Source organism: Pelophylax lessonae (assembly GCF_965119305.1).
Source record: "Pelophylax lessonae genome assembly, chromosome: 11".
Classification (NCBI taxonomy): domain Eukaryota; kingdom Metazoa; phylum Chordata; class Amphibia; order Anura; family Ranidae; genus Pelophylax; species Pelophylax lessonae.
The window spans coordinates 232367486-232392799 of record NC_138778.1 but is presented as its reverse complement, the minus strand read 5'-3'; the positions used below and the strand labels follow the sequence as shown (position 1 = coordinate 232392799).

General features: G+C 48.3%; 1 protein-coding gene across 1 annotated transcript in view; it reads right to left on the bottom strand.

Moving 5' to 3' along the window:
• The window catches only part of HELZ (helicase with zinc finger), a 211751-nt gene that overhangs the window by 164596 nt on the left and 21841 nt on the right, over positions 1 to 25314 (bottom strand). The window contains exons 2-4 of the mRNA XM_082272103.1: positions 17368 to 17595; positions 10006 to 10042; positions 4849 to 4973 (exon numbers count right to left, since the gene is read on the bottom strand). Of these exons, the coding sequence (XP_082128229.1) occupies positions 4849 to 4973; positions 10006 to 10042; positions 17368 to 17577 (372 nt within the window). The 5' untranslated portion in view covers positions 17578 to 17595. The remainder of the gene's footprint in view (positions 1 to 4848; positions 4974 to 10005; positions 10043 to 17367; positions 17596 to 25314) is intronic.

Sequence of the window (25314 nt, the reverse complement as noted above, 5' to 3'; positions counted from 1 at the left end):
GAATGGAATGCCCCCATGGACCCACCTCTTGTACCAGGGGAGTCCAAGGGTCCGGGAATCAGCGAAGAAGTCACCGCCACCACAGATACGGGTAAGGGCGCACCTCCCTGCTGAAGGGGCCTTGTCCACGGATCCAGAGAAGCTGGCACTTGACTTACCAGACCAAGTTCACTTAGATCCTCCAGAGGAGGCCCCAAAGGGCTCTGATCCCTTGTCCGTCGACCCTGAGGGAAGAAACAAGTTATGTACCGAGAAGGAGGCCCCACGACTACGGCGAGGGTCCTTGCCCTTAGTAGCCTGCAGAAGAAAGGTGCTCTTCCTCCCTGTGAGACCTTTATTGATGTCATCCAGGGTAGCACCAAACAGGCGATCTTCTTGAAAGGAAGGATCAGTCATCAAGGCTTTTTTTTTTTTTTTTTTTTTTTTTAGATGCGGACCAGCATTTGAGCCAAAAGACATTCCAAAGGACCACTGCCAAAAGACAGAGCCGAGCCACTAGGGGAGCCGCATTCAAGGAGACATCACAGATAACTGCAGCCCCTGGACCAGCTGGTCGGCAAGCTCAGCAAAATGCAGGGGGGAGCTACTCCCCATCCAGGTCACATCGTAAAAGCCTAGCCCACTCGTTCAGAGTCTGCAACACCAGGACAATAATTAAAATCGGCCTCAGTGCAGAACCAGCCAGGGTGTACAAATTGCGGGCCACAGCCTCCGCCTCCCTGTCCGCCGGGTCCTTAAAAGGCAGGGGACTCTTCAACCGGAATCATGGAATCTAGAAACCTAGAAAATGTAATCTGGAAACCGGAGGGTCCACCACCAGTGGAACAGTCCACTTCTTAAGAAAAGACTTCTCATAGGAATATCACCTAGCAACTCGCTTAGGGACTCGAAGGGGATGCTTTGGTCGTCCCCACTATTTTGTGACAATTCTGTCAAAAAAGGGAACTCCTTTGCTGCACTGAATGGGTTGGGAGCGCCAAAGGGAACCTATGTCTCCATCGCAGCTGCGTCCTCCAAGCACAGATACAATCGATGCGGCCACCAGAGCCTTTTCGTGCACGGTTGTCATTCTCACTATCGGAGGATTCAGGGCGCGTGGTCCCAGACCCAGCAGGGTGACCCATGTCCACAGCGGCCGAAACAGATTCAGGAGACAGAAGACAGATGAGGCAGGGTAAGGTATGGGGGGTGCTTCATGCCAGCCAGTTGCCCAAAAGCCACCTCCACCCAAAACACTAGGGACTCCAGGAGTCAGTGCATCGATGGATGGATAGGACCCGGAGGGCCCCGCAGCCTCAGAGAGGAGATCCGGTGGGGAGATGTGCTCCAAAGATTCCATAAGTCACCAGGGGGACACCACGAAAAAGTGTAAAAGCAATCGATCCTCAGTAGAGGGGGAGAGGATCCCACCAGACTCACCACCCCGCAGAAACCAGGCACCGCAGCTACCAGGAGAATCTGCACTGCAGGAACGGCAATCAGAAAGCAAAAAGATCCAGGAGTCAGCACCAGAAGATGAGGAGGGGCTCCCACCATCAAAATCACCGCCCAAAGGGCTCCACAGTCATGAACGCCGCTATTTTCAATGGCAAACCACCGCAAAATGGCCACTGGACTACACAAACATGGCCACCATGCATCCAAGAAAATGGTGGTACCAGGAGGCTCCCAGGCCTTCAAAGACAGGCCCAGGCTGGACAGGGTGCCCTGGCAGGAACCCCCATCAGGTACAGCCCCCCCCCCCCCCTGCACAGCAGATATTCCGGTCACCGGCGGCGCACTCCCCGCCAGCATAGCGCCCTGCCCCTACCCCAGGAGGTGAACCAGACCACCCACACAGCCCCAGCATAAGTGGAAGGGGGTAGGATGGGGGGACAGATGAAGGGGGGTGCCTAACGGGAGGGGAGGGGAACCTGGTGGTCCAATCATCTGAAGGAGGGGCCCACGTCCACCCCAAAACCCTCCAGGGGGAGAGGAGGGACAGCTACTCACCATACCAGGAACCAGGTGGGCATCGCTCGAGACAGAACCCCTCGCCTTTAAAATGGGGGGGCAAGGAGGAACACTGCGACCCGTTCATACGCGACCTTGCGAGGAGTTTAACTCACATGCCAGTCCTCGTCCGGTGGGGCTATGTTGCGGCCAACCTAGCGCGGAGCTGCGGTCTGCGTGCACTCGCTGGCCAGGCTGGGGTGACACCTGGATCTAGATTATCCAGTCCGTCGCCCAGTCCAGCAATTGATTGTAGCTCTCACAGGAAGAAACCAGGAAAAAAATTCTATCTAAAAAGAAAAAATTGCCAGGACAAAAGATCCCAGTAAGGAACTAGGTCCTTATGCCTTACTAGGCATAAAAAAAAAAAAGTACGTAAAGCAGAGAGAGGGAGTATACCCCCTGGGACAGCCCATAGGCATAGCCAGACTTTTTTTCTGCCTAGTGTCCTACTCCTGTAGGGAGCAGTATAACCCAATGGTTAAGAAGATCAGGAGCTGTGTCCCTCAATGAACGAAAGAGAAATACAGATTTTTATTTGAACACAACATTCGTCAGAAAAAGGTTGGGTCCTTAAGTGGTGAAGCTCCAGGCCCCCAGCGGTGTGATGAACTAAGCCGGAAGTGGGAGCAGGTAACTGGCAAAACCAGGTACTCGCTTCCCTCTTCCCCCCTAAAAGGTGCCAAATGTGGGGGGGAATGAAGGAGACGTTGGCCGCACACCACCACCTGCTAGGAAGATGAATCCTTTACTAACATACGTCAATGGTACACAGTATTATTATTATTATTATATAGGATTTATATACCGCCGACAGTTTATGCAGCGCTTTACAACTTGAGGGTAGACAGTACAAATGCAATACACTTCAATACAGGAGGAATCAGAGGGCCCTGCTATACAGAATGTGGGGGGAAGAGGCAGAGAAGCGGAGCTTTCCTTTTTGGGTGGAGCTCCACTTTAATGAAGAGCATTTGATTATAGCCGTTGTCCTTTATCTATAAACTACCCCATCCATGTCTCCATGGAGGAGGGTGTGCTTAGTTGATAAAACACCCTCCCCCTCCTCCTGAAGACCCCTGGGAAGTACAGTGCATTGCGAAAGTATTCGGCCCCCTTGAACTTTGCGACCTTTTGCCACATTTCAGGCTTCAAACATAAAGATATAAAACTGTAATTTTTTGTGAAGAATCAACAAGTGGGACACAATCATGAAGTGGAACGAAATTTATTGGATATTTCAAACTTTAACAAATAAAAAACTGAAAAATTGGGCGTGCAAAATTATTCAGCCCCCTTAAGTTAATACTTTGTAGCGCCACCTTTTGCTGCGATTACAGCTGTAAGTCGCTTGGGGTATGTCTCTATCAGTTTTGCACATCGAGAGACTGAAATTTTTGCCCATTCCTCCTTGCAAAACAGCTCGAGCTCAGTGAGGTTGGATGGAGAGCGTTTGTGAACAGCAGTTTTCAGTTCTTTCCACAGATTCTCGATTGGATTCAGGTCTGGACTTTGACTTGGACATTCTAACACCTGGATATGTTTATTTGTGAACCATTCCATTGTAGATTTTGCTTTATGTTTTGGATCATTGTCTTGTTGGAAGACAAATCTCCGTCCCAGTCTCAGGTCTTTTGCAGACTCCATCAGGTTTTCTTCCAGAATGGTCCTGTATTTGGCTCCATCCATCTTCCCATCAATTTTAACGATCTTCCCTGTCCCTGCTGAAGAAAAGCAGGCCCAAACCATGATGCTGCCACCACCATGTGTGACAGTGGGGGATGGTGTGTTCAGGGTGATGAGCTGTGTTGCTTTTACGCCAAACATAACGTTTTACATTGTTGCCAAAAAGTTTGATTTTGGTTTCATCTGAGCAGAGCCCCTTCTTCCACATGTTTGGTGTCTCCCAGGTGGCTTGTGGCAAACTTTAAACAACACTTTTTATGGATATCTTTAAGAAATTGCTTTCTTCTTGCCACTCTTCCATAAAGGGCAGATTTGTGCAGTATACGACTGATTGTTGTCCTATGGACAGAGTCTCCCACCTCAGCTGTAGATCTCTGCAGTTCATCCAGAGTGATCATGGGCCTCTTGGCTGCATCTCTGATCAGTCTTCTCCTTGTATGAGCTGAAAGTTTAGAGGGACGGCCAGGTCTTCGTAGATTTGCAGTGGTCTGATACTCCTTCCATTTCAATATTATCGCTTGCACAGTGCTCCTTGGGATGTTTAAAGCTTGGGAAATCTTTTTGTATCCAAATCCGGCTTTAAACTTTTCCACAACAGTATCTCAGACCTGCCTGGTGTGTTCCTTGTTCTTCATGATGCTCTCTGCGCTTTAAACGGACCTCTGAGACTATCACAGTGCAGGTGGATTTATATGGAGACTTGATTACACACAGGTGGATTCTATTTATCATCATTAGTTATTTAGGTCAACATTGGATCATTCAGAGATCCTCACTGAACTTCTGGAGAGAGTTTGCTGCACTGAAAGAAAAGGGGCTGAATAATTTTGCATGCCCAATTTTTCAGTTTTTTATTTGTAAACGTTTGAAATATCCAATAAATTTCGTTCCACTTCATGATTGTGTCCCACTTGTTGTTGATTCTTCACAAAAAATTACAGTTTTATATCTTTATATTTGAAGCCTGAAATGTGGCAAAAGGTCGCAAAGTTCAAGGGGGCCAAATACTTTCGCAAGGCACTGTATGACCTTTGCATAGGCAAGAAACCAGGAGGTAACTGAAGAAATGTTAAAAAACAAGTAAACACGATATATTTTCTATTTATTAACGCTAGCAGCACGAGGATTAAAAACAATCAATGTGGATTGGGAGAGTGAAGTTCAGCTCACCAGAGGCTCCCCGATGAGTGTTTTGGACAACACATTGGCCACAACCTGCAGCTTTCCTTCCAGGTGCAAACAGCAAAGTACAGCGTGAACGGAGGCATCCAGCTGGGTCCGGCCGGCGCCAAGAACTGCAGAGATACACAAGACTTAGGTCACAGCCACCGTGCATGGATTATACCATTATTATACTGATACATGGACATTATCCCCCACACACACACACACACACACACACACACACACACACACACACACACACACACATACTGTGACCAGGGCTATGTCCTGCCTTCGTGATGGGACAGATCCTGGTCAAAACCTGTCCCAAACTAATTAAAACTAAACACATAATGAAAAACGCCAAAATGGGGGCATTTAATAATTTTTTGCATTGCGACCTACAAATCATTGTAACCATTATCCGTGCAATTCACAGTCTCCTGCAGACTATTCCTCCAGCTCAGCCTTTTCGGTTATGGAACACGGGGAAGTAATCAATGGATAAGTGTGGCGGCGTCACTACACTTGTGTACCACTGAAAACTACGAGGCCCCCCTACTGTGGTGGCGGATGGGACTTGTAATCTTCCCATTCAGAGATCCTATGAATGGATGACGCAGCCATGTACAGCTGCAACAAAATAAATATAAAGAATACTATGGATAGAAGAGCTTGCAATTCAGGTATGGGGGAGGAGCAGGGGGGTCAGTGTGAGGGTTGGGAGCTGCAGAATGGCAACAGGTTTCAGGTAGCATGAAACAAGAAATTTGCCTAATAAAGGATCAGTTAACCTTTCATAACATGTCGCACCCAGACTTATGAGGCCGCACCCAGATTTAGGGGGGGTCGCACCCAGATTTAGGGGGGTCACACCCAGATTTAGGAGGTCGCACCCAGATTTAAAGGATGCCCCACCCAGATTTAGGAGGCAGCAGATTTAGGAATGCCGCAACCAGATTTAGGAGGCAACACCCAGATTTAGGAGGTCGCACACCCAGATTTAGGAGGTCGCACACCCAGATTTAGGAATGCCGCACCCAGATTTAGGATGCAACACCCAGATTTAGGAGGTCACACACGCAGATTTAGGAGGTCACACCCAGATTTAGGAGGTCGCACACCCAGATTTAGGAGGTCGCACACCCAGATTTAGGAGGTCGCACACCCAGATTTAGGAGGTCGCACACCCAGATTTAGGAGGTCGCACACCCAGATTTAGGAATGCCGCACCCAGATTTAGGATGCAACACCCAGATTTAGGAGGTCACACACGCAGATTTAGGAGGTCACACCCAGATTTAGGAGGTCGCACACCCAGATTTAGGATGTAACACGTTATTAAGTGACCACCACCCACAATCCCCTGATGTGACAGTGGGCCGGGGAACTTCTCCCTGCATTCGCTGTCACACCGGCCATGTCATTTATTCACAGAGGTCTGTGAATGAGAGAACTACAAATCCCGTCATCCTTTGTGGCTGTCAGTTTGTAGTTCTCAACGGCCTACCAAGGCGCTATTTTACAAGCAGCCAGCTTACACTGACAGTCAGTAGGAGCCCGAGATTACACCCAGCAATCTGCTGATCATGGGTGCAACACCTTACAGGCTATCAATAAAATAAATAAATGCCCATTTTTATTTTAAATGCAAAAAGACATGCATTTTTATTTATTTTTTTACAAAGGTGAGCTTATCCAGCTTCAGCCTAACACTATCTACTAGGCCTAAAAGTGCCCCCCCCCCCACTGCCTACTCAATGTAAAAAAGATCTGCGTACTTACTAGGCCTGCTGAATATAATCGCCGAATCGATGCATTGCGATGCGACCCTTCGCGATTCTGCATCGATTCGGGGTGATTGAATAATCGATTACCTAATGACATCACTTCCGGGGGCGGGGACAAAAGTGACATGGCGGCGCTGGCCGGGCTTGTGGGATACGGAGCTCCTCCTCGCGGCGCGGGAGAGGAGGAGAGTGGAGCTATCAGTGCTCTCTCTGGCCCCGGGTTACACACGGCACGCCCACTTAGCACGCGTCTGCCTGACCGCCCGCTCTGACAGCCCGGCCGCCCGAAGTCGCGGCCTTCCCAGCTCGGTACACTTCTGGTAGCGGTGCGGTTCTCGGCAGACAGCCTGAGTTGACCGCAGAGGAGCGAGGAGGCCCTGCTTTCCACCTGTACCGTGCCCTGCACTAGTCCGAGCTCCAAATTCCCGACATGAGGCTCATCACCCAGGACCTGTCTGAGCCCTACTCCATACACCTACTGCTACTTCATCCACAACTGGCTGCAGCTCTGCTTCCTGGTAAGTCGGGGCACTACAGGGCCCAGCATTCCTCCTTACCAGGGCCTGCTATAATAAAACTAGGGGCACTACAGAGCCCAGCATTCCTCCTTACCAGGGCCTGTTATACTACAACTAGGGGGACTACTACAGACTCTGTAGTCCCCCTAGTTGTATAACAGGCCCTGGCAAGGAGGAATGCTGGGCTCTGTAGTGCCCCTAGTTGTAGTACAGTAGGCCCTGGTAAGGAGGAATGCTCGGCTCTGTAGTCCCCCTAGTTGTAGTATAACAGGCCCTGGTAAGGAGGAATGTTGGACTCTGTAGCTCTGTACAGAGCCCAGCATTCCTCCTTGCCAGAGCCTGTTATACTACAACTAGGGGGACTACAGAGCCCAGCATTCCTCCTTACCAGAGCCTGCTATACTACAACTAGGGGGACTACAGAGCCAAGCATTCCTCCTTACCAGAGCCTGTTATACTACAACTAGGGGGACTACAGAGCCCAGCATTCCTCCTTACCAGAGCCTGCTATACTACAACTAGGGGGACTACAGAGCCAAGCATTCCTCCTTACCAGAGCCTGCTATACTACAACTAGGGGGACTACAGAGCCAAGCATTCCTCCTTACCAGAGCCTGCTATACTACAACTAGGGGGACTACAGAGCCCAGCATTCCTCCTTACCAGAGCCTGCTATACTACAACTAGGGGGACTACAGAGCCAAGCATTCCTCCTTACCAGAGCCTGCTATACTACAACTAGGGGGACTACAGAGCACAGCATTCCTCCTTACCAGGGCCTACGGTACTACAACTAGCATCAGGTAACTCTTCTAACCTGATGTGGCCTGCTCTAAAGGGGGATCTATGAGGGGACCTGCTCTACTAAAGGGGGATCTCTGGGGATGCTGGCCTGCTCTAAAGGGGGATCTATGGCGACCCTGCACTAAAGGGGATCTATTCCATAGATCCCCCTTTAGAGCAGGGTCCCCATAGATCCCCCTTTAGAGCTCAGTTCCCCTGGATCCCCTTTAGGGCAGGCCCAGGCTCCCCATAGATCTCCTTTAGAGCAGGGTCCCCATAGATCCCCCTTTAGAGCAGGGTCCCCATAGATCCGCCTTTAGAGCAGGGTCCCCATAGATCCGCCTTTAGAGCAGGGTCCCCAAAGATCCGCCTTTAGAGCAGGGTCCCCATAGATCCCCCTTTAGAAAAGGGTCCCCATAGTAATCGTGATGCATCGTGATGCATCGTGGAATCGAATCATATCGAATCGCGACCCTAAAAATTGTAATCGCATCAAATCGTGAGGTAAGTGAAGATGTGCAGCCCTAGTACTTACCTATTTTTAGTCCCCTCTGGTCTGGCCACATTCTGCAGCACCGACTCCCCTGTCTCAGTCAGCAGCAGCTGCAGGGGAGAGGAGGGAGCATTTAACAACGGCTGAGAATTCTGGGAGCCATGACATCACTCACAGGCTCCCATGTCCCACCCATTGTCAGACCTCCCCCTCCTCTCCCCAGCAGTTGATGCTGACTGACACCGAGGAATCGGAGATTCAGATCATGTGACCAGACTGGATTGGACTAAGAATAGTTAAGTATATACATTGTTCTTACATATAGGGTAGGAAGCATAGAAAATAGGAGGGGTGGGGGGCGGGGGACATTTTTTTAAGACTACTTAGTGCCAGGCAGTAACTCTCCTTTAAGTGAAACTTGACCCAAAAGGGGAAGGTCTGCTTGTTTGCATCCTCTCCCCCCTCCGCTGCCACATTTTGCACTTTTTGGGGGGGGGGGGTACCTAGTTTTGACAGGTACCTGCACCCACTTCCGGTCAGATCGCTACGGCGATAGGAGTGGAAATTCACCCCACCCCCTCCTTCCCTCAAGGCCTTCTGGGACACATCACAGGTCTCAGAAGACTGCGGGACCATTCAGAAAGCGTGGTGTTGCCCGCGCATGCATAGTAGGAAAACAGCTGCCGGTTTCCCTTAGTTCCCATGTCAGTGCCTGGACCCGAAGCCGGCTGAAGAATCGGCTCGGGCTAAGACGTGGATCCCTGGACATGTAAGTGTTCAGTATTCGTAGCTGCTGACTTTTTTTTTTTTTTTTTTGGGGGGGGGGGGGGGGATGGGGGATGGGGGAAGGAGACCGAAGCTCTAAGGATACACTGCATATCAATGCAAATATTTTGAGTGATCCTGAAAGCTTCGGGAAAAGGTCTGTGTATATCAAACTGAAGACATTTAGTAGTGAGGATTAGCAGATTACAGCCAGGGAGCCAATGAGAGAGCGGTGGGGGGGGGGGTGAACCGCTCTCTGTATGTGACGGCACATGGGGCAGTGACTAGTGAGCGAGCCAATGAGAGAGCGGGGGGTGAAGCCGCTTTCTGTATGCGACGGCACATGGGGCAGTGACTAGTGAGCGAGCCAATGAGAGAGCGGGGGGGGGGGGGGGGGTGAAGCCGCTCTCTGTATGTGAATGCCACACGGGGCAGTGGCTAGGGATCGAACCAGCTTGGGTGCCCCCATAGCAAGCTGCTTGCTATGGGGGCACTCAGCAGGAGGGAGGGGCCAGGAGCACCGGCGGGGGGGTGCTTGAGAAGAGGAGGATCTGGGCTGCTCTATGCTAATCTATTACAGAGCAGTAAGTATGACATGTTTGTTATTTAGAAAAAAAAAAAAAAAGAATCTGTATTTAATATCACTATAAGATTTACCCACTATATAGTGTGGGGGCAAGTTTAAAAAAATCCATTTAATTAAAAGCCAATCAGGTAGGCTCTATGTGGCAGTTGGTAAGTGTAGAAGAGATTGTACAATCAGATTGTAGCATATATTGGTGATATAAGTCATTATGATAAGCAGTGGACTCACCCAATTTACAGTCTTCGTCGGCCTTGTCATAATTTTTCTGAAACAGAAAGAAAACAGCCAGGAGGTCAGTAACAGATCCTTCCATACCACCACATACCTATCTACAACACCGAGCCATGGAGACTGTGCTGCTCAGGGAAACCAATCAGACTGCAGATGCGGCCGCTGTGCTTAGGGCAACCAATGAGACTGCAGATGTGTCTGCTCTGCTCAGGGCAACCAATCAGACTGCAGATGTGTCTGCTCTGCTCATGGCAGCCAATCAGACTGCAGATGTGTCTGCTTTGCTCATGGCAGCCAATCAGACTGCAGATGTGTCTGCTCTGCTCAGGGCAACCAATCAGACTGCAGATGTGTCTGCTCTGCTCAGGACAACCAATCAGACTGCAGATGTGTCTGCTCTGCTCAGGACAACCAATCAGACTGCAGATGTGTCTGCTCTGCTCATGGCAGCCAATCAGACTGCAGATCTCATGTACCTGTGATGTCATTCCTTCTCTCCAGCACTGTTTGAAAAGTCCTGGGTGGCAGCAGGAAGTTCCTGTCTGCAGATCAGGTCTTTGCCGGAAATTTCATATCCCCCCCCCCCTTCCCATGATGCTTTGTGTCAGGGCAGGTCTACGGACAATCTTGCTGCACATCTATTACAAGCAGACCTTGGAGGGTGTGACCAGGGGGGATGGGGGATGGGGGGGGGGTTCTATGCTTCAATCCATCTGTCACCTTTGTAGTCCCAAGGAAGACAGAAGGGAGTCTAAACACACAGCAAGGACATGGCTGAGTCTAGGACAACTACAGGGGAGATAGAAGAGCTGAGTAAGCACTGAGTATATATAGAGGTCCCTTCCTCTCCGATGAGTCAGCACTAATACCAGGACCAGCAACTGATAGTCTGCAGAGCTCACAGCAAATCAAATAATCGTTACAAATCATTTTAAAAACAAATATACATTTCATGTGTTTGGGCCGGTTCACCCCGTGAATCGCACAGGAACGGAGTCATGTGATCTGGGTGCAGTGCGATTTCTGTCCATTCATATGATTGAGCTGAAATCGCACCAATAGTAGTGTATGCCCTGCTCTGACCTCCGCAAGGTTTTACCCCCTTCATAATACTAAACAACAACATATCCGGCACCAAGGCATGACCAGGCCAGTTTTTGCTATTCATCACTGTGCTACTTTACTGGTAATTACACGGTCATGCAGCACTGTACCTAAATTACATTTATATCATTTTTTTTTTTAACCACCTGCCTATCGGGCGCTTTCACCCTCTTCCTGCCCAGGCCAATTTTCAGTGCTTTCACACTTTGCAAGACAATTGCGTGGTCATGCAACACTGTACCCATGTGAAATTTAGATCAATTTGTTTTACAAAGATAGAGTTTTGTTTTAGTGGTATTTCATCAGCACTGGGGTTTTTCCTAAACAAACAAAAAGACAAAAAAACTTTGAAAAAAAGTTTCTTGGTTTCTGTAATTCGTTTTTCTAAATAAGTAATTTTTCTCCTGCACTGGTTGGCGCTGATTAAGCTGCAATGGTGGGCACTGGTGGGCACTGATGAGCCTGCACTGGTGAGCGCTGATGAGCCTGCACTGGTGGGCGCTGATGAGCCTGCACTGGTGGGCGCTGATGAGCCCGCACTGGTGGGCGCTGATGAGCCCGCACTGGTGGGCGCTGATGAGCCCGCACTGGTGGGCGCTGATGAGCCCGCACTGGTGGGCGCTGATGAGCCCGCACTGGTGGGCGCTGATGAGCCCGCACTGGTGGGCGCTGATGAGCCCGCACTGGTGGGCGCTGATGAGCCCGCACTGATGAGCCCACACTGATGAGCCCGCACTGATGAGCCCACACTGATGAGCCCACACTGATGAGCCCACACTGATGAGCCCACACTGATGAGCCCACACTGATGAGCCCACACTGATGAGCCCACACTGATGAGCCCACACTGATGAGCCCACACTGATGAGCCCACACTGATGAGCCCACACTGATGAGCCCACACTGATGAGCCCACACTAATGGGCATCGCTGGTGGACACTGACAGGCGAGTATTACAGGAGCGGTGTGCAGTACCTGTGACGTCATTCCTTCTCTCCAGCACTGTTTGAAAAGTTCAGGGTGGCAACAGGAAGTTCCTGTCTGCAGATCTGCTAATTTCCTGAAACTACATGTCCCATGATGCTTTGTTTCAGGGCAAGTCTATAGATGGTACTGTATGCATTGCTTGCTGCACATCCATTACAAGCAGAGCTTAGTGCATGTGACTGGGGGGAGGTGGGAATTCTATGCTTTAATCCATCGGATGTTACCTTTGTAGTCCCAAGGAAGACAGAAGAGAGTCTAAACTAGGGACGCACCGATCCGATATTAGGATAGGAATATTCCCGGCTCAGCCATCCCTTACTTGGTGCAGTAGTAGTATGGGATGGGAGCCGCTACTTCCTGTATAGGTCCGGCTCACAGGCGGAGTGATATCAGATGCACTCCGCCTTGTAATGGAGGAGCCGTACATAAGAAGCAGCGACTTTGCTCTGTACTGCAGCCACATGCTTTATGTGTTTCGTTCCGGATCGGTATCAGCAGATACACAATGCCAGACATCGGTAGACATTGGTATCGGGACAAAAAAAGTCGGATCGGTGCACCCCTAGTCTAAAACAACACAGCTCCAGGCAGGAAGTGGCTCCCCAGGTGGTAAAACCTTGCGGAGGACAAGTTGTTAGAGTAGTGCATGCAGTACTTTTGGTGCTGTCTGAATGAATGGGCTGAAATCGCACTACACCCAGATCACATGGGAAACGGTTACTTTGCGATTCAAGGGGTGAACCAGCCCAAATAATGGGATTTTTGTACTTACTGTAAAATCCATTTCTCTGAGTTAATTGACGGACACAGCTCTCCATGAATCATGACTACTGGGTTATATTGCCTCCTCCAAGAGTACGACTAGGCAGAAAAAAAAAAAAAACACCTGGCTACGCCCATGGGCCGTCCTCAGCTTGGTATATAACCCCCCCCCCCCCCTCTTTACTCTAGGTAATCAGTTTAGTAGAAAGCAGTATTAGAGAGGTATCAGAACTCCATAGAGGGGTGGGTGTTGTGTCCATCGATGAACTCAGAGAAATGGATTTTACAGTAAGTACAAAAATCCAATTTTCTCTTTCGTCATCAACAGACCCAGCGCTCCATAAATCAAAACTACCGGGACATCCAAAAGCAGTGCCAAAAGGAAAATAAGGGTGGGGAAAATAACCCAAGGCTAAACATAAGAACCCTTACCAGGACACAGGAGCCTTACTGGGTCACAGGACCCCCATTTGAAAAATAAAGTTTAGAGAAAAACACCCCTCAAGAGGGAACAGCCCATCTTAAACAGCAGCCTAAGAAACTTTGCGGCCAAAAGAAGCATCCGCAGATGCCAAAGTATCTACCTTATAGAACTTTGTGAAGGTTTGCACCGACAACCAAGTGGCCGCCTTGCAAACTTGCGATATTGACGCCTGATGATGGAAGGCCCAAGAAGCACGCAGCGCCCGAGTAGAATGCGCCGTGACAGGGAAAGGTGGAACCTGACCTTTAATGGAACAGGCCTGAGTCACCGTCTGTCTGAACCATCTGGAGATGGAAGCCAACACAGCCAGCCATTTTCTTGGTCTGTCTGTAACCACAAAAAGAGAGTCTGACCTCTGAAAAGACTCTGTAGCCGCCAGATACACCCGAATCGCACAAACCACATCCAAGGTATGCAAAGCAAATTCGGTGGGATGAGCTGGCCTGGGACACAAGGAAGGCAACACAATGTCCTCATTCAAATGGAAGCCAGAGACAACTTTGGTAGGAATGATGAACAGGGTCGAAGAACCACTTTATCCCTATGGACCACCAAATAGGGACTGCGATGGGATAATGCCACCAATTCGGATACCCTGCGGGCCGAGGTAATAGCAACCAATAATGTCACCTTCTGGGATAACGTAGGCAAGGAAATCTCCCGAATATTCTCAAATGGAGGTTTCTGGAGAACCGAAAGTACTAAATTTAAATCCCATGGCCGCAAAAGAGATCGTGCAAGTGGAGCCACATGTCGTACCCCCTGAATGAAGGTACAAACTAAAGAGTGCGTGGCTAGGGGGTCGCTGAAAGAAGGGTGCCACTGACGACACCTGGCCCTAATGGTACTCGAGGCCAACTTCTGATCAACGCCCTATTGAAGAAATGTTAAGATCCGAGCCACAGAATAGGATTGAGGACGAGCGCCATTCGACTCACACCAAATAATGTACGCTTTCCATGTACAATGGTATATCTTGCTGGAAGACGACTTCCTCAACTTCACCATAGTAGGGATCACTGATCCAGACAAACCTTTATTCCTCAGTACCTGAATTTCAATATCTAAGCCATTAAAACCGGGGACTGTAAAGCAGGATGGTAGATCAGCCCTTGAAACAACTGGTCTTCTCTGAGAGGAAGCCCCCAAGGGAAGTTAATGGCCACCACACTGATCGGAAGATCCTTGCTCTCGATTCCTCACAGGAATTGCGGAAGAAGCCTGAGCCCAGGATGATACTGGCCTTACGCGGCACCCTTGAACGCCTGCGGCGTCTGCCAGAGGAACCCCTGATCTCACCACGAACTTCGGTATCCTCCTGTGGAGCCGAACCTGCTAAAGGAGATGCATGTAGGACTGCGCAACCAGAACTGTCTTGAAGGTGGATACCACCAGACTCAGAACCTGTATGCAAAATGAGAGAACTATCTGCGTGACAGCAGCCGGTGAATCACTGCCTGTGGTTCCTGAAGTTTTCCCAGAGGAAGGACCACCCTGGTCAGAATTAGAATCAGACCTGGGTAAATCAATTCCCTGGACAGGGATAGGGGGGACCTTAGGTAGTTCTGACATCACCTGAACCTTCGCAGGAATTTAATCCTCACAAGGAGACTCAGGACCTATAAAGCCTGAAAAGGACAAGCTGTGTCCCCCTTTCTTGGTACCCCCCAAAAAATAATTTTGTGGATCCCCTTGACGCTCATAAAGGAGGTTCACGAGGCCGGAAACCAGCGAAGATGTCCCCCCACCCAATAATGGGTGAGGGCAGACCCTTCATGCTGATCGGTTTTGTCTGCGGGTCCGGAGAAGCTAGCTCTAGGCTTACCAGACCAAGGATGCTTGGAACCTCCCGGGGAAGATTTGAACGATCTATTTCCCTTACTCTCCATCTCAGAAGCACAAAGTGATTTTCTATGTGCGGAGGAGGAGGGCCCCTGTCTGCGACAAGGCTCTCTCCCTTTCCTAGACTATGGCAGGAAGGTACTCTTCCCCCCCGTGATACCCTTAATGAGGTCATCCAGAGTAGCCCCAAAACAGGCGATTACCTTGAAAGGGCAGATTAATGAGAGCTTTCTTAGAGGCTTGGTCTGCGGACCAATTCTTAAGCCACAGCACGCGCCTAATCACCACTGATGAAATAGAACGTTTGGACAGCACAGGAGATGAATCAAAAATAAACGGCAGCCCATGGACCAACTGGTCCGCTAAATCAACAAAAGCAGCGGGGACCTGCTTACCCCCCAGGCCCTGGCGCAAAAAGCTTGGCCCATTCAGTTAGGGTCTGAGACACCAGGGCTGAGGCAAAGACTGGCCGCAATGTCGAACCAGCCATAGTAAACATGCTGCGTGCCACAGCCTCCGCTTTCCTGTCAGCCGGGTCCTTAAGGGACGGGGATTCCTCTACTGGGATCATGGTAGCTTTGTTCAACCTGGAAACAGGAGGGTCCATCCACTGGTGGACTAGTCCACTTTTTTAAAAGTGACTCCTCAAAAAGGTAAAGTACAGCAAAACGTCTGGGGACCACAAAGGGTAATTTTGGTTCTTCCCATTCCTTACAGGAAACTGTCAAAAGAAGGCGCATCTCTTCTCTCGGTTTCTCGGACGATAGCGGGAGGGCAGCAGCAATCGCTCCTCCCGCTGTGTCTAAACACAGCGGGAGCGCGGCTCCGGCGGTGCAAAACCACATGCACTTCAGTCACGTAGTACTACGTGACTGGATGCAGCTGAACCACCCTGCCACAGTAATATTACGGCGGGTGGTCGGCAAGTGGTTAAGCACCTGCAGACTGCACTATAGCAAAATGTCGGCTACAGCGCGGTTGGCCAGTTCTGGGAGGGCATCATATGACATCCTAACGTGATTACGCCCACTGCACTCTGTAATCGCTGTATCCTTCGGTCACAGCTGATCACAGATGGCAATAAAGGGCCAATCAGAGCTGATCACAGGTCGGAATAAAACGGCCAATCAGAGCTGATCACAGGTCGGAATAAAACGGTCAATCAGAGCTGATCACAGATCGGAATAAAGGGCCAATCACAGATCGGAAAAGAGGGCCAATCACAGCTGATCACAGATCGGAATAAAGGGCCAATCACAGCTGATCACAGATCGGAAAAGAGGGCCAATCACAGCTGATCACAGATCATAATAAACGGCCAATCACAGTTGATCACGATATAAATATATGCCTGTAGGTTATCGGCATTCCTTTCCTCACACTGTCACACAGGCTAGTGTGCAAGGTGAGATCTACACTGATCATCAGTGCAGCACCAACAGTACCCTACAGTGCCGCCTATTGGTGCCCATCAGTGCCGCCTATTGGTGCCCATCAGTGCCGCCTATTGGTGCCCATCAGTGCCGCCTATTGGTGCCCATCAGTGCCGCCTATTGGTGCCCATCAGTGCCGCCTATTGGTGCCCATCAGTGCCGCCTCATAAGCGCAGTGAAGGAGAAAAATGACCTGTTTGCAAAATTTAATAACGGAAACTAATAAAAAAAAAATGTTTTTTTTTCTCAAAATGTGTGGCCTTTTTTTTTTTATTTGTTTTGCTAAAAATAACACCCCCCCCTCCCCCTCCCCTCCCCAGTTGTGAATGAATGCCACCAAAAGAAAGCTCTATTTGTGTGAAAAAAAGGATAAAAATGTCATATGGGTACAGTGTAACATGACCGCGCAATTGTCATTCAAAGTGTGACAGCGCTGAAAGTTGAAAACTGGCCTGGGCAGGAAGGGGGGTAAAACTGCCAATAGTCAATTGGTTAATAAATAAATCAAAAGGCACATCATACATGCTGCAATCTCACCGTACAATATTCTCTAGATCCACCATCAACCATGTAACGCGAGAGCCTGGATAAGTCAGGCAGCTCCTCATATTACATAGTTTTGGTAAATCTAGAAGAAATCGCACAGAGATTGTACAATCAGATAGTAATGTGTATGGTGAGGTCAGAGGCAGTGTCCGGCCGGCGTTAGAAGGTGCAGTGGGTCAGAGCGGGGGCCCGGCACTCACCAGCTGAAGGAAAGAGGCGATTCTGTAGAGCAGGCTCTCGATCTTGATGCGGTTGATGTGGGTGGAGTTAGCCTTGGCGGGGTGCGCGCTCTTGTAGTGGCTGAGGGACAGGAGACACTCCGTGCAATGCTGCACCGCAGATTCATAATCCAGTCTTATAAAGGAGTCACATGCTTGTTCACAGGGATAGGTCAGTCTTCTGTCTGCCATGACTCAGCGACAGAAATCCTGTGGAGAAAACACACAGCGGGTGAGAGGAGAAAACCCACACAGCGGGTCAGAGGGGGAAAACACACACAGCGGGTCAGAGGAGGAAAACACACACAGCGGGTCAGAGGAGGAAAACACACACAGCGGGTCAGAGGAGGAAAACACACACAGCGGGTCAGAGGAGGAAAACACACAGCGGGTCAGAGGAGGAAAACACACAGCGGGTCAGAGGAGGAAAACACACACAGCGGGTCAGAGGAGGAAAACACACACAGCGGGTCAGAGGAGGAAAACACACACAGCGGGTCAGAGGAGGAAAACACACACAGCGGGTCAGAGGAGGAAAACACACACAGCGGGTCAGAGGAGGAAAACACACAGCGGGTCAGAGGAGAAAAACACACACCGGGTCAGAGGAGAAAAACACACAGCGGGTCAGAGGAGGAAAACACACACAGCGGGTCAGAGGAGGAAAACACACACAGCGGGTCAGAGGAGGAAAACACACAGCGGGTCAGAGGAGGAAAACACACAGCGGGTCAGAGGAGGAAAACACACACAGCGGGTCAGAGGAGGAAAACACACACAGCGGGTCAGAGGAGGAAAACACACACACCGGGTCAGAGGAGAAAACACACACAGCGGGTCAGAGGAGAAAAACACACAGCGGGTCAGAGGAGAAAAACACACAGCGGGTCAGAGGAGAAAAACACACAGCGGGTCAGAGGAGAAAAACACACAGCGGGTCAGAGGAGGAAAACACACACAGCGGGTCAGAGGAGGAAAACACACACAGCGGGTCAGAGGAGGAAAACACACAGCGGGTCAGAGGAGGAAAACACACAGCGGGTCAGAGGAGGAAAACACACACAGCGGGTCAGAGGAGGAAAACACACACAGCGGGTCAGAGGAGGAAAACACACAGCGGGTCAGAGGAGGAAAACACACAGCGGGTCAGAGGAGAAAAACACACACAGCGGGTCAGAGGAGGAAAACACACAGCGGGTCAGAGGAGAAAAACACACACCGGGTCAGAGGAGAAAAACACACACCGGGTCAGAGGAGAAAAACACACAGCGGGTCAGAGGAGGAAAACACACACAGCGGGTCAGAGGAGGAAAACACACACAGCGGGTCAGAGGAGGAAAACACACACAGCGGGTCAGAGGAGGAAAACACACAGCGGGTCAGAGGAGGAAAACACACAGCGGGTCAGAGGAGGAAAACACACACAGCGGGTCAGAGGAGGAAAACACACACAGCGGGTCAGAGGAGGAAAACACACACAGCGGGTCAGAGGAGGAAAACACACACAGCGGGTCAGAGGGGGAAAACACACACACCGGGTCAGAGGAGGAAAACACACACACCGGGTCAGAGGAGAAAACACACACCGGGTCAGAGGAGGAAAACACACACACCGGGTCAGAGGAGAAAACACACACACCGGGTCAGAGGAGAAAACACACAGCGGGTCAGAGGAGGAAAACACACACAGCGGGTCAGAGGAGGAAAACACACAGCGGGTCAGAGGAGGAAAACACACACAGCGGGTCAGAGGAGGAAAACACACACAGCGGGTCAGAGGAGGAAAACACACAGCGGGTCAGAGGAGGAAAACACACAGCGGGTCAGAGGAGGAAAACACACAGCGGGTCAGAGGAGGAAAACACACACAGCGGGTCAGAGGAGGAAAACACACACAGCGGGTCAGAGGAGGAAAACACACACAGCGGGTCAGAGGGGGAAAACACACACACCGGGTCAGAGGAGGAAAACACACACACCGGGTCAGAGGAGAAAACACACACCGGGTCAGAGGAGGAAAACACACACACCGGGTCAGAGGAGAAAACACACACACCGGGTCAGAGGAGAAAACACACACACCGGGTCAGAGGAGAAAACCCACACAGCGGGTCAGAGGGGGAAAACACACACAGCGGGTCAGAGGAGGAAAACACACACAGCGGGTCAGAGGGGGAAAACACACACACCGGGTCAGAGGAGAAAACACACACACCGGGTCAGAGGAGGAAAACACACACACCGGGTCAGAGAACCCCCCAACTTCTCCATACAAAGACAATTCTAGAGGGGAAACCATTGACCAACATCAACACCCAGAACTGAACCACAGCGCCTCTAGTGGGAGCTCTGCAGTAAGCAAAAAATGGACCACCAGTCTGGCTCCTAACTTTCTATTAACCACTTCACCCCCACCCCGCCACTTCACCCCCACAGGTCATTTCTGGCACCTTTTTGTTTACATGTAACAATCTGTATTGATTGCTAGAAAATTATTTATAACCCCCAAACATTATATATATTTATTTCTTTTTTTTTTTTGGTTTTTTTTTAAGCAGACACCCTAGGGAATAAAATGGCAATTGTTGCAATTTTTTTATGTTGGTATTTGTGCAGCGGTTTTTCAAAAATTATTATTTTTTTTTTTAAATGCAAATAAAACACAATATATAAGCCAATGTTTAGGTGAAATATAAAAGATGATGTCACGCCGAGTAAACAGATACCCAACATGTCACGCTTTAAAATTGCGCACACTCATGGAATGGTGACAAACTATGATACTTAAAAATCTCCATAGGCCAAACATTAAACATTTTTACAGGTTACCAGTTTAGAGTTACAGAGGAGGTCCAGGGCTAGAATTATTGCTCTCACTCTGACGTTCGCAGCGATACCTCACATGTGTGGTGTGAACACCGTTTACATATGTGGGCGGGACTTACCTATGCGTTTGCTTCAGCGAGCGAGCATGGAGGGATGGGGTAGTGCTTTAATTTTTTTTTTTTTATACTGTCGCTATATATATTTTTTTTTTTTTTTTTTTTTATCAGTTTTATTCCTAAAACAAGAAATTGCTTGTAATAGAAAAATAAAATGACACGTCCTCTTTATAGAAAAATCTGCATTTTTTAAAGACCCCAAATTTCTCCTCTACCTTTGAAGGTAAAATTTCAAATGAATAAAAAAAAAAAAAAGGAGACGACAACCATTGATTTTTTGCTTAAAAATAGAATTTTTATATCATAATTGCATCGCTTTTTGAAATATAACCATTTACTTCCTTCCTTTTTTTTGATGTGAGCCGCCGTCAATGAAAACAGGGGGATAGGCAAAGGGAGTGACAGCTGAGCGAGGGGGGGGGGGGGGATATGCTGTGCATCAGCATGACGTCCTGCAACTCAAAAGAGGAAGCCGGAAACTGACCACACCGGCCGCACATTTACTTCAGTGCTCACATTCACAAATACAGAAGGGGAAGTGGGGGGATCGGATCGGCGGGTATCTGGGGGAACGGACGCAGTCACAAAGGAACAGGCAAGATTTAAGGCAGGGCTTGAAATTTGCTATAAATCTAGGGATAAAGTTAGGAGCTATTTTTTATTTTTTTTTAACCAACAAATCTTACGGGTGGGTTAAGTAACATATTACCCCCGAAAGGTGAACTTATCCTTTAACCCTTCCACAGCCAGAGACGTTTTTGCACAAGTTTAACCACTTCCATACCGCACAATTTCTGGCACTCCGCTCCTACATGTAAAAATCATAATTTTTTTTCTAGAAAATTACTCTGAACCCCCAAAACATTATATATATATTTTTTCTTTTATATTATTTTATTTATTAATATATTTTATTTTTTTACTTTCTACTATTAAACATATCCAATATAAAAAATGTTATCATAAATTATATATATATATATATATATATATATATATATATATATATATATATATTTTTTTTTTTTTAGCAGAGACCCCAGGGAATAAAATGGCGGTCATTGCAACTTTTTACGTCACACGGTATTTACACAGAAATTTTTCAAACGCGTTTTTTTTAAAAAAAAAAAAATTCTTTATTTATTAAAAAAAAGAAAGCCCTAAAGTTAGTCCATTTTTTTTTTTTTTTGTATAATGTGAAAGATGATGTTACGCTGAGTAAATAGATACCCAACATGTCTTTAAAATTGCGCACACACATGGAATGATGCCAAACTTCAGGACTTAAAAATCTCTATAGGCGATGCTTTAAATTTTTTTACAGGTTATCAGTTTAGAGTTATAGTGAAGCTCTTGTACTTCTTTGGAGCGTATTGCGTCCCGCGATTTTGTTTGCGCGATGTTGCCGCGATTCGGCAGGCAGAAATCACGGCAACTTTGCTCGGCGTTTGGGGGGCTATTGCAAATCAATGGGCAACGCTAGGCGTCCCGCGATTTGCAATAAATCTCCGGATCGCGGGCGGAACCGCGGCGGTTCTTCCCGTGATCCATACGCTCACATGTGAACAGGGCCTTAAATCATAAAAAAACAAACAAAACAAAAAAAACAAACAATCTCGGCTATTCAGTATTGAAAACGCCAGGCCGGGCGTGACGTTATCACCCGGGCCTCCCAGAGTCAGAGACTGCCAGGGACCATCCTCACAGACTAGACTCTATGGTGGCACGCCCGCCAGCAGCAGATTCCTTCTTTAGTTCACCGATCGCACGGGGGGGGGGGGGGATGTCCATTCCCGCTGCCTGCAAGAACGATCAAGCGGCTGAAAAGCCGCTATGATTGTTCTTATGGTGAAGAGAATCGCCGGATGAAAAAAAAATGATATCCGAATGCCTGCAACTGCACCTATCACTCGGATATCTCCCCTCAAAGCCCAGGACGTCATATGATGTCCACCTAAGGGGAAGTGGTTAAAAAATTATTTTAGTTCATAAAACCTCTAAAACATTATTTTCTGAAATCAGACACCCTAGAGAATAAAATAGTGGTAGTTCCAATTTTGTGTATCACACCATATTTCCGCAAAAGTTCAGTAAAATAAACATATAAAAAGATAATTTAAAGGGCACAAAAACCTAATACATTACTAATTTTTTTGCTAAAATATAAAAGACAAAGTTGAACCGAGTAAATCGATACCCGACATGTCAAACCTTAAATTTTTGTGCGCCCGTGAACTGGCGACAAACTTTAATACCCCATATTTTCTATAGGCGATGCTTTAAAAGCCCCCCATAGGTCATCAGTTTAGCATTACAAAGGGGGTCTTGTGCTAGAATTTGTGCACTCAGTATGGTGTGCGCAGCGATATGCAACATTGTATCATAATCAACATTTTGGGCTGTGTGCGTCTACTTTTGTACATGCGTATATTATATATATATATATACATACATACATACATACACGCACACACACATATATATATATATATATATATATATATATATACACACACACACACACACACACACACACATACATACACACTATAATATATATATATATATACACACACACACACATATATACACACACATTATATATAGGGGCCCCATTTTTTTGGGGGGGGGGGGAATTTGAGTGTTTGGGTCTAACTTATATATATATATATATATATGGGACATTGTGATGATTTTTTTGGTGATTGGTTCTCTTTAATGAGAAATCCATGGTCTACAAGACCCCCCAATGTCTCCCCCTGTACTCCACAATGTAATGCAATGCACATCGCACTGCACTATATTACTTCCCGGCCTTGATGCCGGGGGAAACTGTCAACGGTGACCCGGAAGTGACGTCATGCACGTCACTTTGAAGTCAGCAACAAGAAAGGGAGGAGAGCGGATGTGTGTCTGCTCTCCCCTCTACCCAGTTGCACCCGTTATGCCAGTCTTGGGCCCACAAACAGGCAAGCAGAGACCGGGATACATAGCGGGGGGGGGGGGGGGGGGCTGAGTGTGGAGCATGTGGGCACTAGCCCAAGGGCCAGGACACAATTTCTTGTCACCGTGGCAACCTGGTGCCTGGGGTTTGTCGAGCCCTGGTGCCTGGGGTTTGTCGAGCCCGCAATTAAAAAAAAAAAAAAAACAAATTCATGAGTTAAATAAAAAAAACTGTAAAAGTTAGCCCAAATTTTTTGTATAATGTGAAAGATGATGTTACATCGAGTAAATAGATACCCAACATGCCACGCTTTAAAACTGCGTCTGCCCGTGGAATGGCGGCACACTACGGTGCTTAAAATTCTCCATAGGCGATGCTTTAAATGCCTTTACAGGTTACCAATTTAGAGTCAGGAGGTCTCTCGCTATACAGTTTGCGACAATACCTGTGTGGTGCGATCGTCGTTTACATACGGTGTGTGGGGGTACCGTATGCGATCGCATTTGCGCGTAAGCACAGTTTGGAAAGGAGCGATTTAACCACTTCCGCACTGCTCACTAGAGCTGTACTGCGGCACAGTGGCTCGATAACGTCTGGCGACGTAGACATACGTCACCAGATATTCCCCTCTCTCGGCGGCGCTCGCGCGCCGCCGGAGGCTCGCTCCCGCTGTATTCAGTCACAGCGGGAGTCGGGCCAGGGGAGGAGCGGCAGCGATCGCCGCTGCTCTTCCCCGATCGTCGGGGAATCGAGTGTGGAGATCCGCCCACTTGACCTACGATCTGTATCTGTGTCACTCAGTCACCTCCCCCCACACACATCAGTAAGCACCAGGCATATATTAACCCCTTGATCACCAATAAAAATTAACCCCTTCCCTGCCAGTGTCATTTTTACAGTAACAGTGCATATGTATAGCACTGATTGCTGTAGTAATGTCACTGGTAACCCCAAAAGTGTCAAAAATGTCAGTCAAGGGTCTGATCTGTCCGCCGCAATGTCGCAGTCCCGCAGAAAAAATAAAAAAAAAAAAATCGCAGATCGCCGGCATTACTCGTTAAAAAAAAACACCAAAAATGACAGAAATCTTTCCCTTAGTTAGTAAACGCAATAACTTTTGCGCAAACCAATCAAAATACGCTTATTGCGATTTTTTTTTTACCAAGCATATGTAGCAGAAAACAAATTGGCCAAAAATGATAAAAAATTTTGATTTTTACATTTTTTGGGGGGGGAATTTCATATAAAAAAAGTGAAAAATATTGTTATTTTTTCAAAATTTACGCTGTTTTTTTGATTATAGCGCAAAAAGTAAAAATCGCACAGGTGATCAAATACCACCAAAAGAAAGCTCTGTTTGTGGGGAAAAAAGGACGTAAATTTCGTTTGGGTACAGCGTCACACGACCGCGCAATTGTCAGTTGAAGTCGCACAGTGCCGAATCGCAAAAAGTGGCCCAGACGTAAGAAAGCAAAATCCTCCGGTGGTAAAGTTGTTAATACAAAAAAAAAATTTTTTTTTTACAATTTCAAAGGATGAACATCCCTTGGGACAGCATGGGCCGTGACAGGTCCTCTTCTATGGAGGGATTTGGGGTTTCTCCTCTGGCCCCCCCAATGCAGCCGATCGTACCTGTCTGATCGGCTGCTTCACTGGCCGCTGGTGGACAGGTAAACAAAGGGGCGGAACCGGAAGTTATGAATACTCATCGCTCCCACTTTCCACATTTACCGAGAGAGGGGAACTACATCATGGAGGAAGGAATTTTTGGGGTGAGGCGCCCTTCATTACCAACCCAGTGCTTCAGATGAGGATATGGCTGTGTATGGCCCCAGCCAGCGCTGCTCCAGCCACAACCCCTGACATGTTTCGTCTCGCCTACCTTTTGACCAAGCCCTGGCAGACGGGGTCGAAACACGTCAGGGGGGTGTGGCCTGAGCAGTACTGGCTGATGCCATACACAACCATATCCTCATCTGAAGCATTGGGCCGATTTTGAGCGGCATCTTACCCCAGATATGTCCATGTTTCTAAATTAGTGTC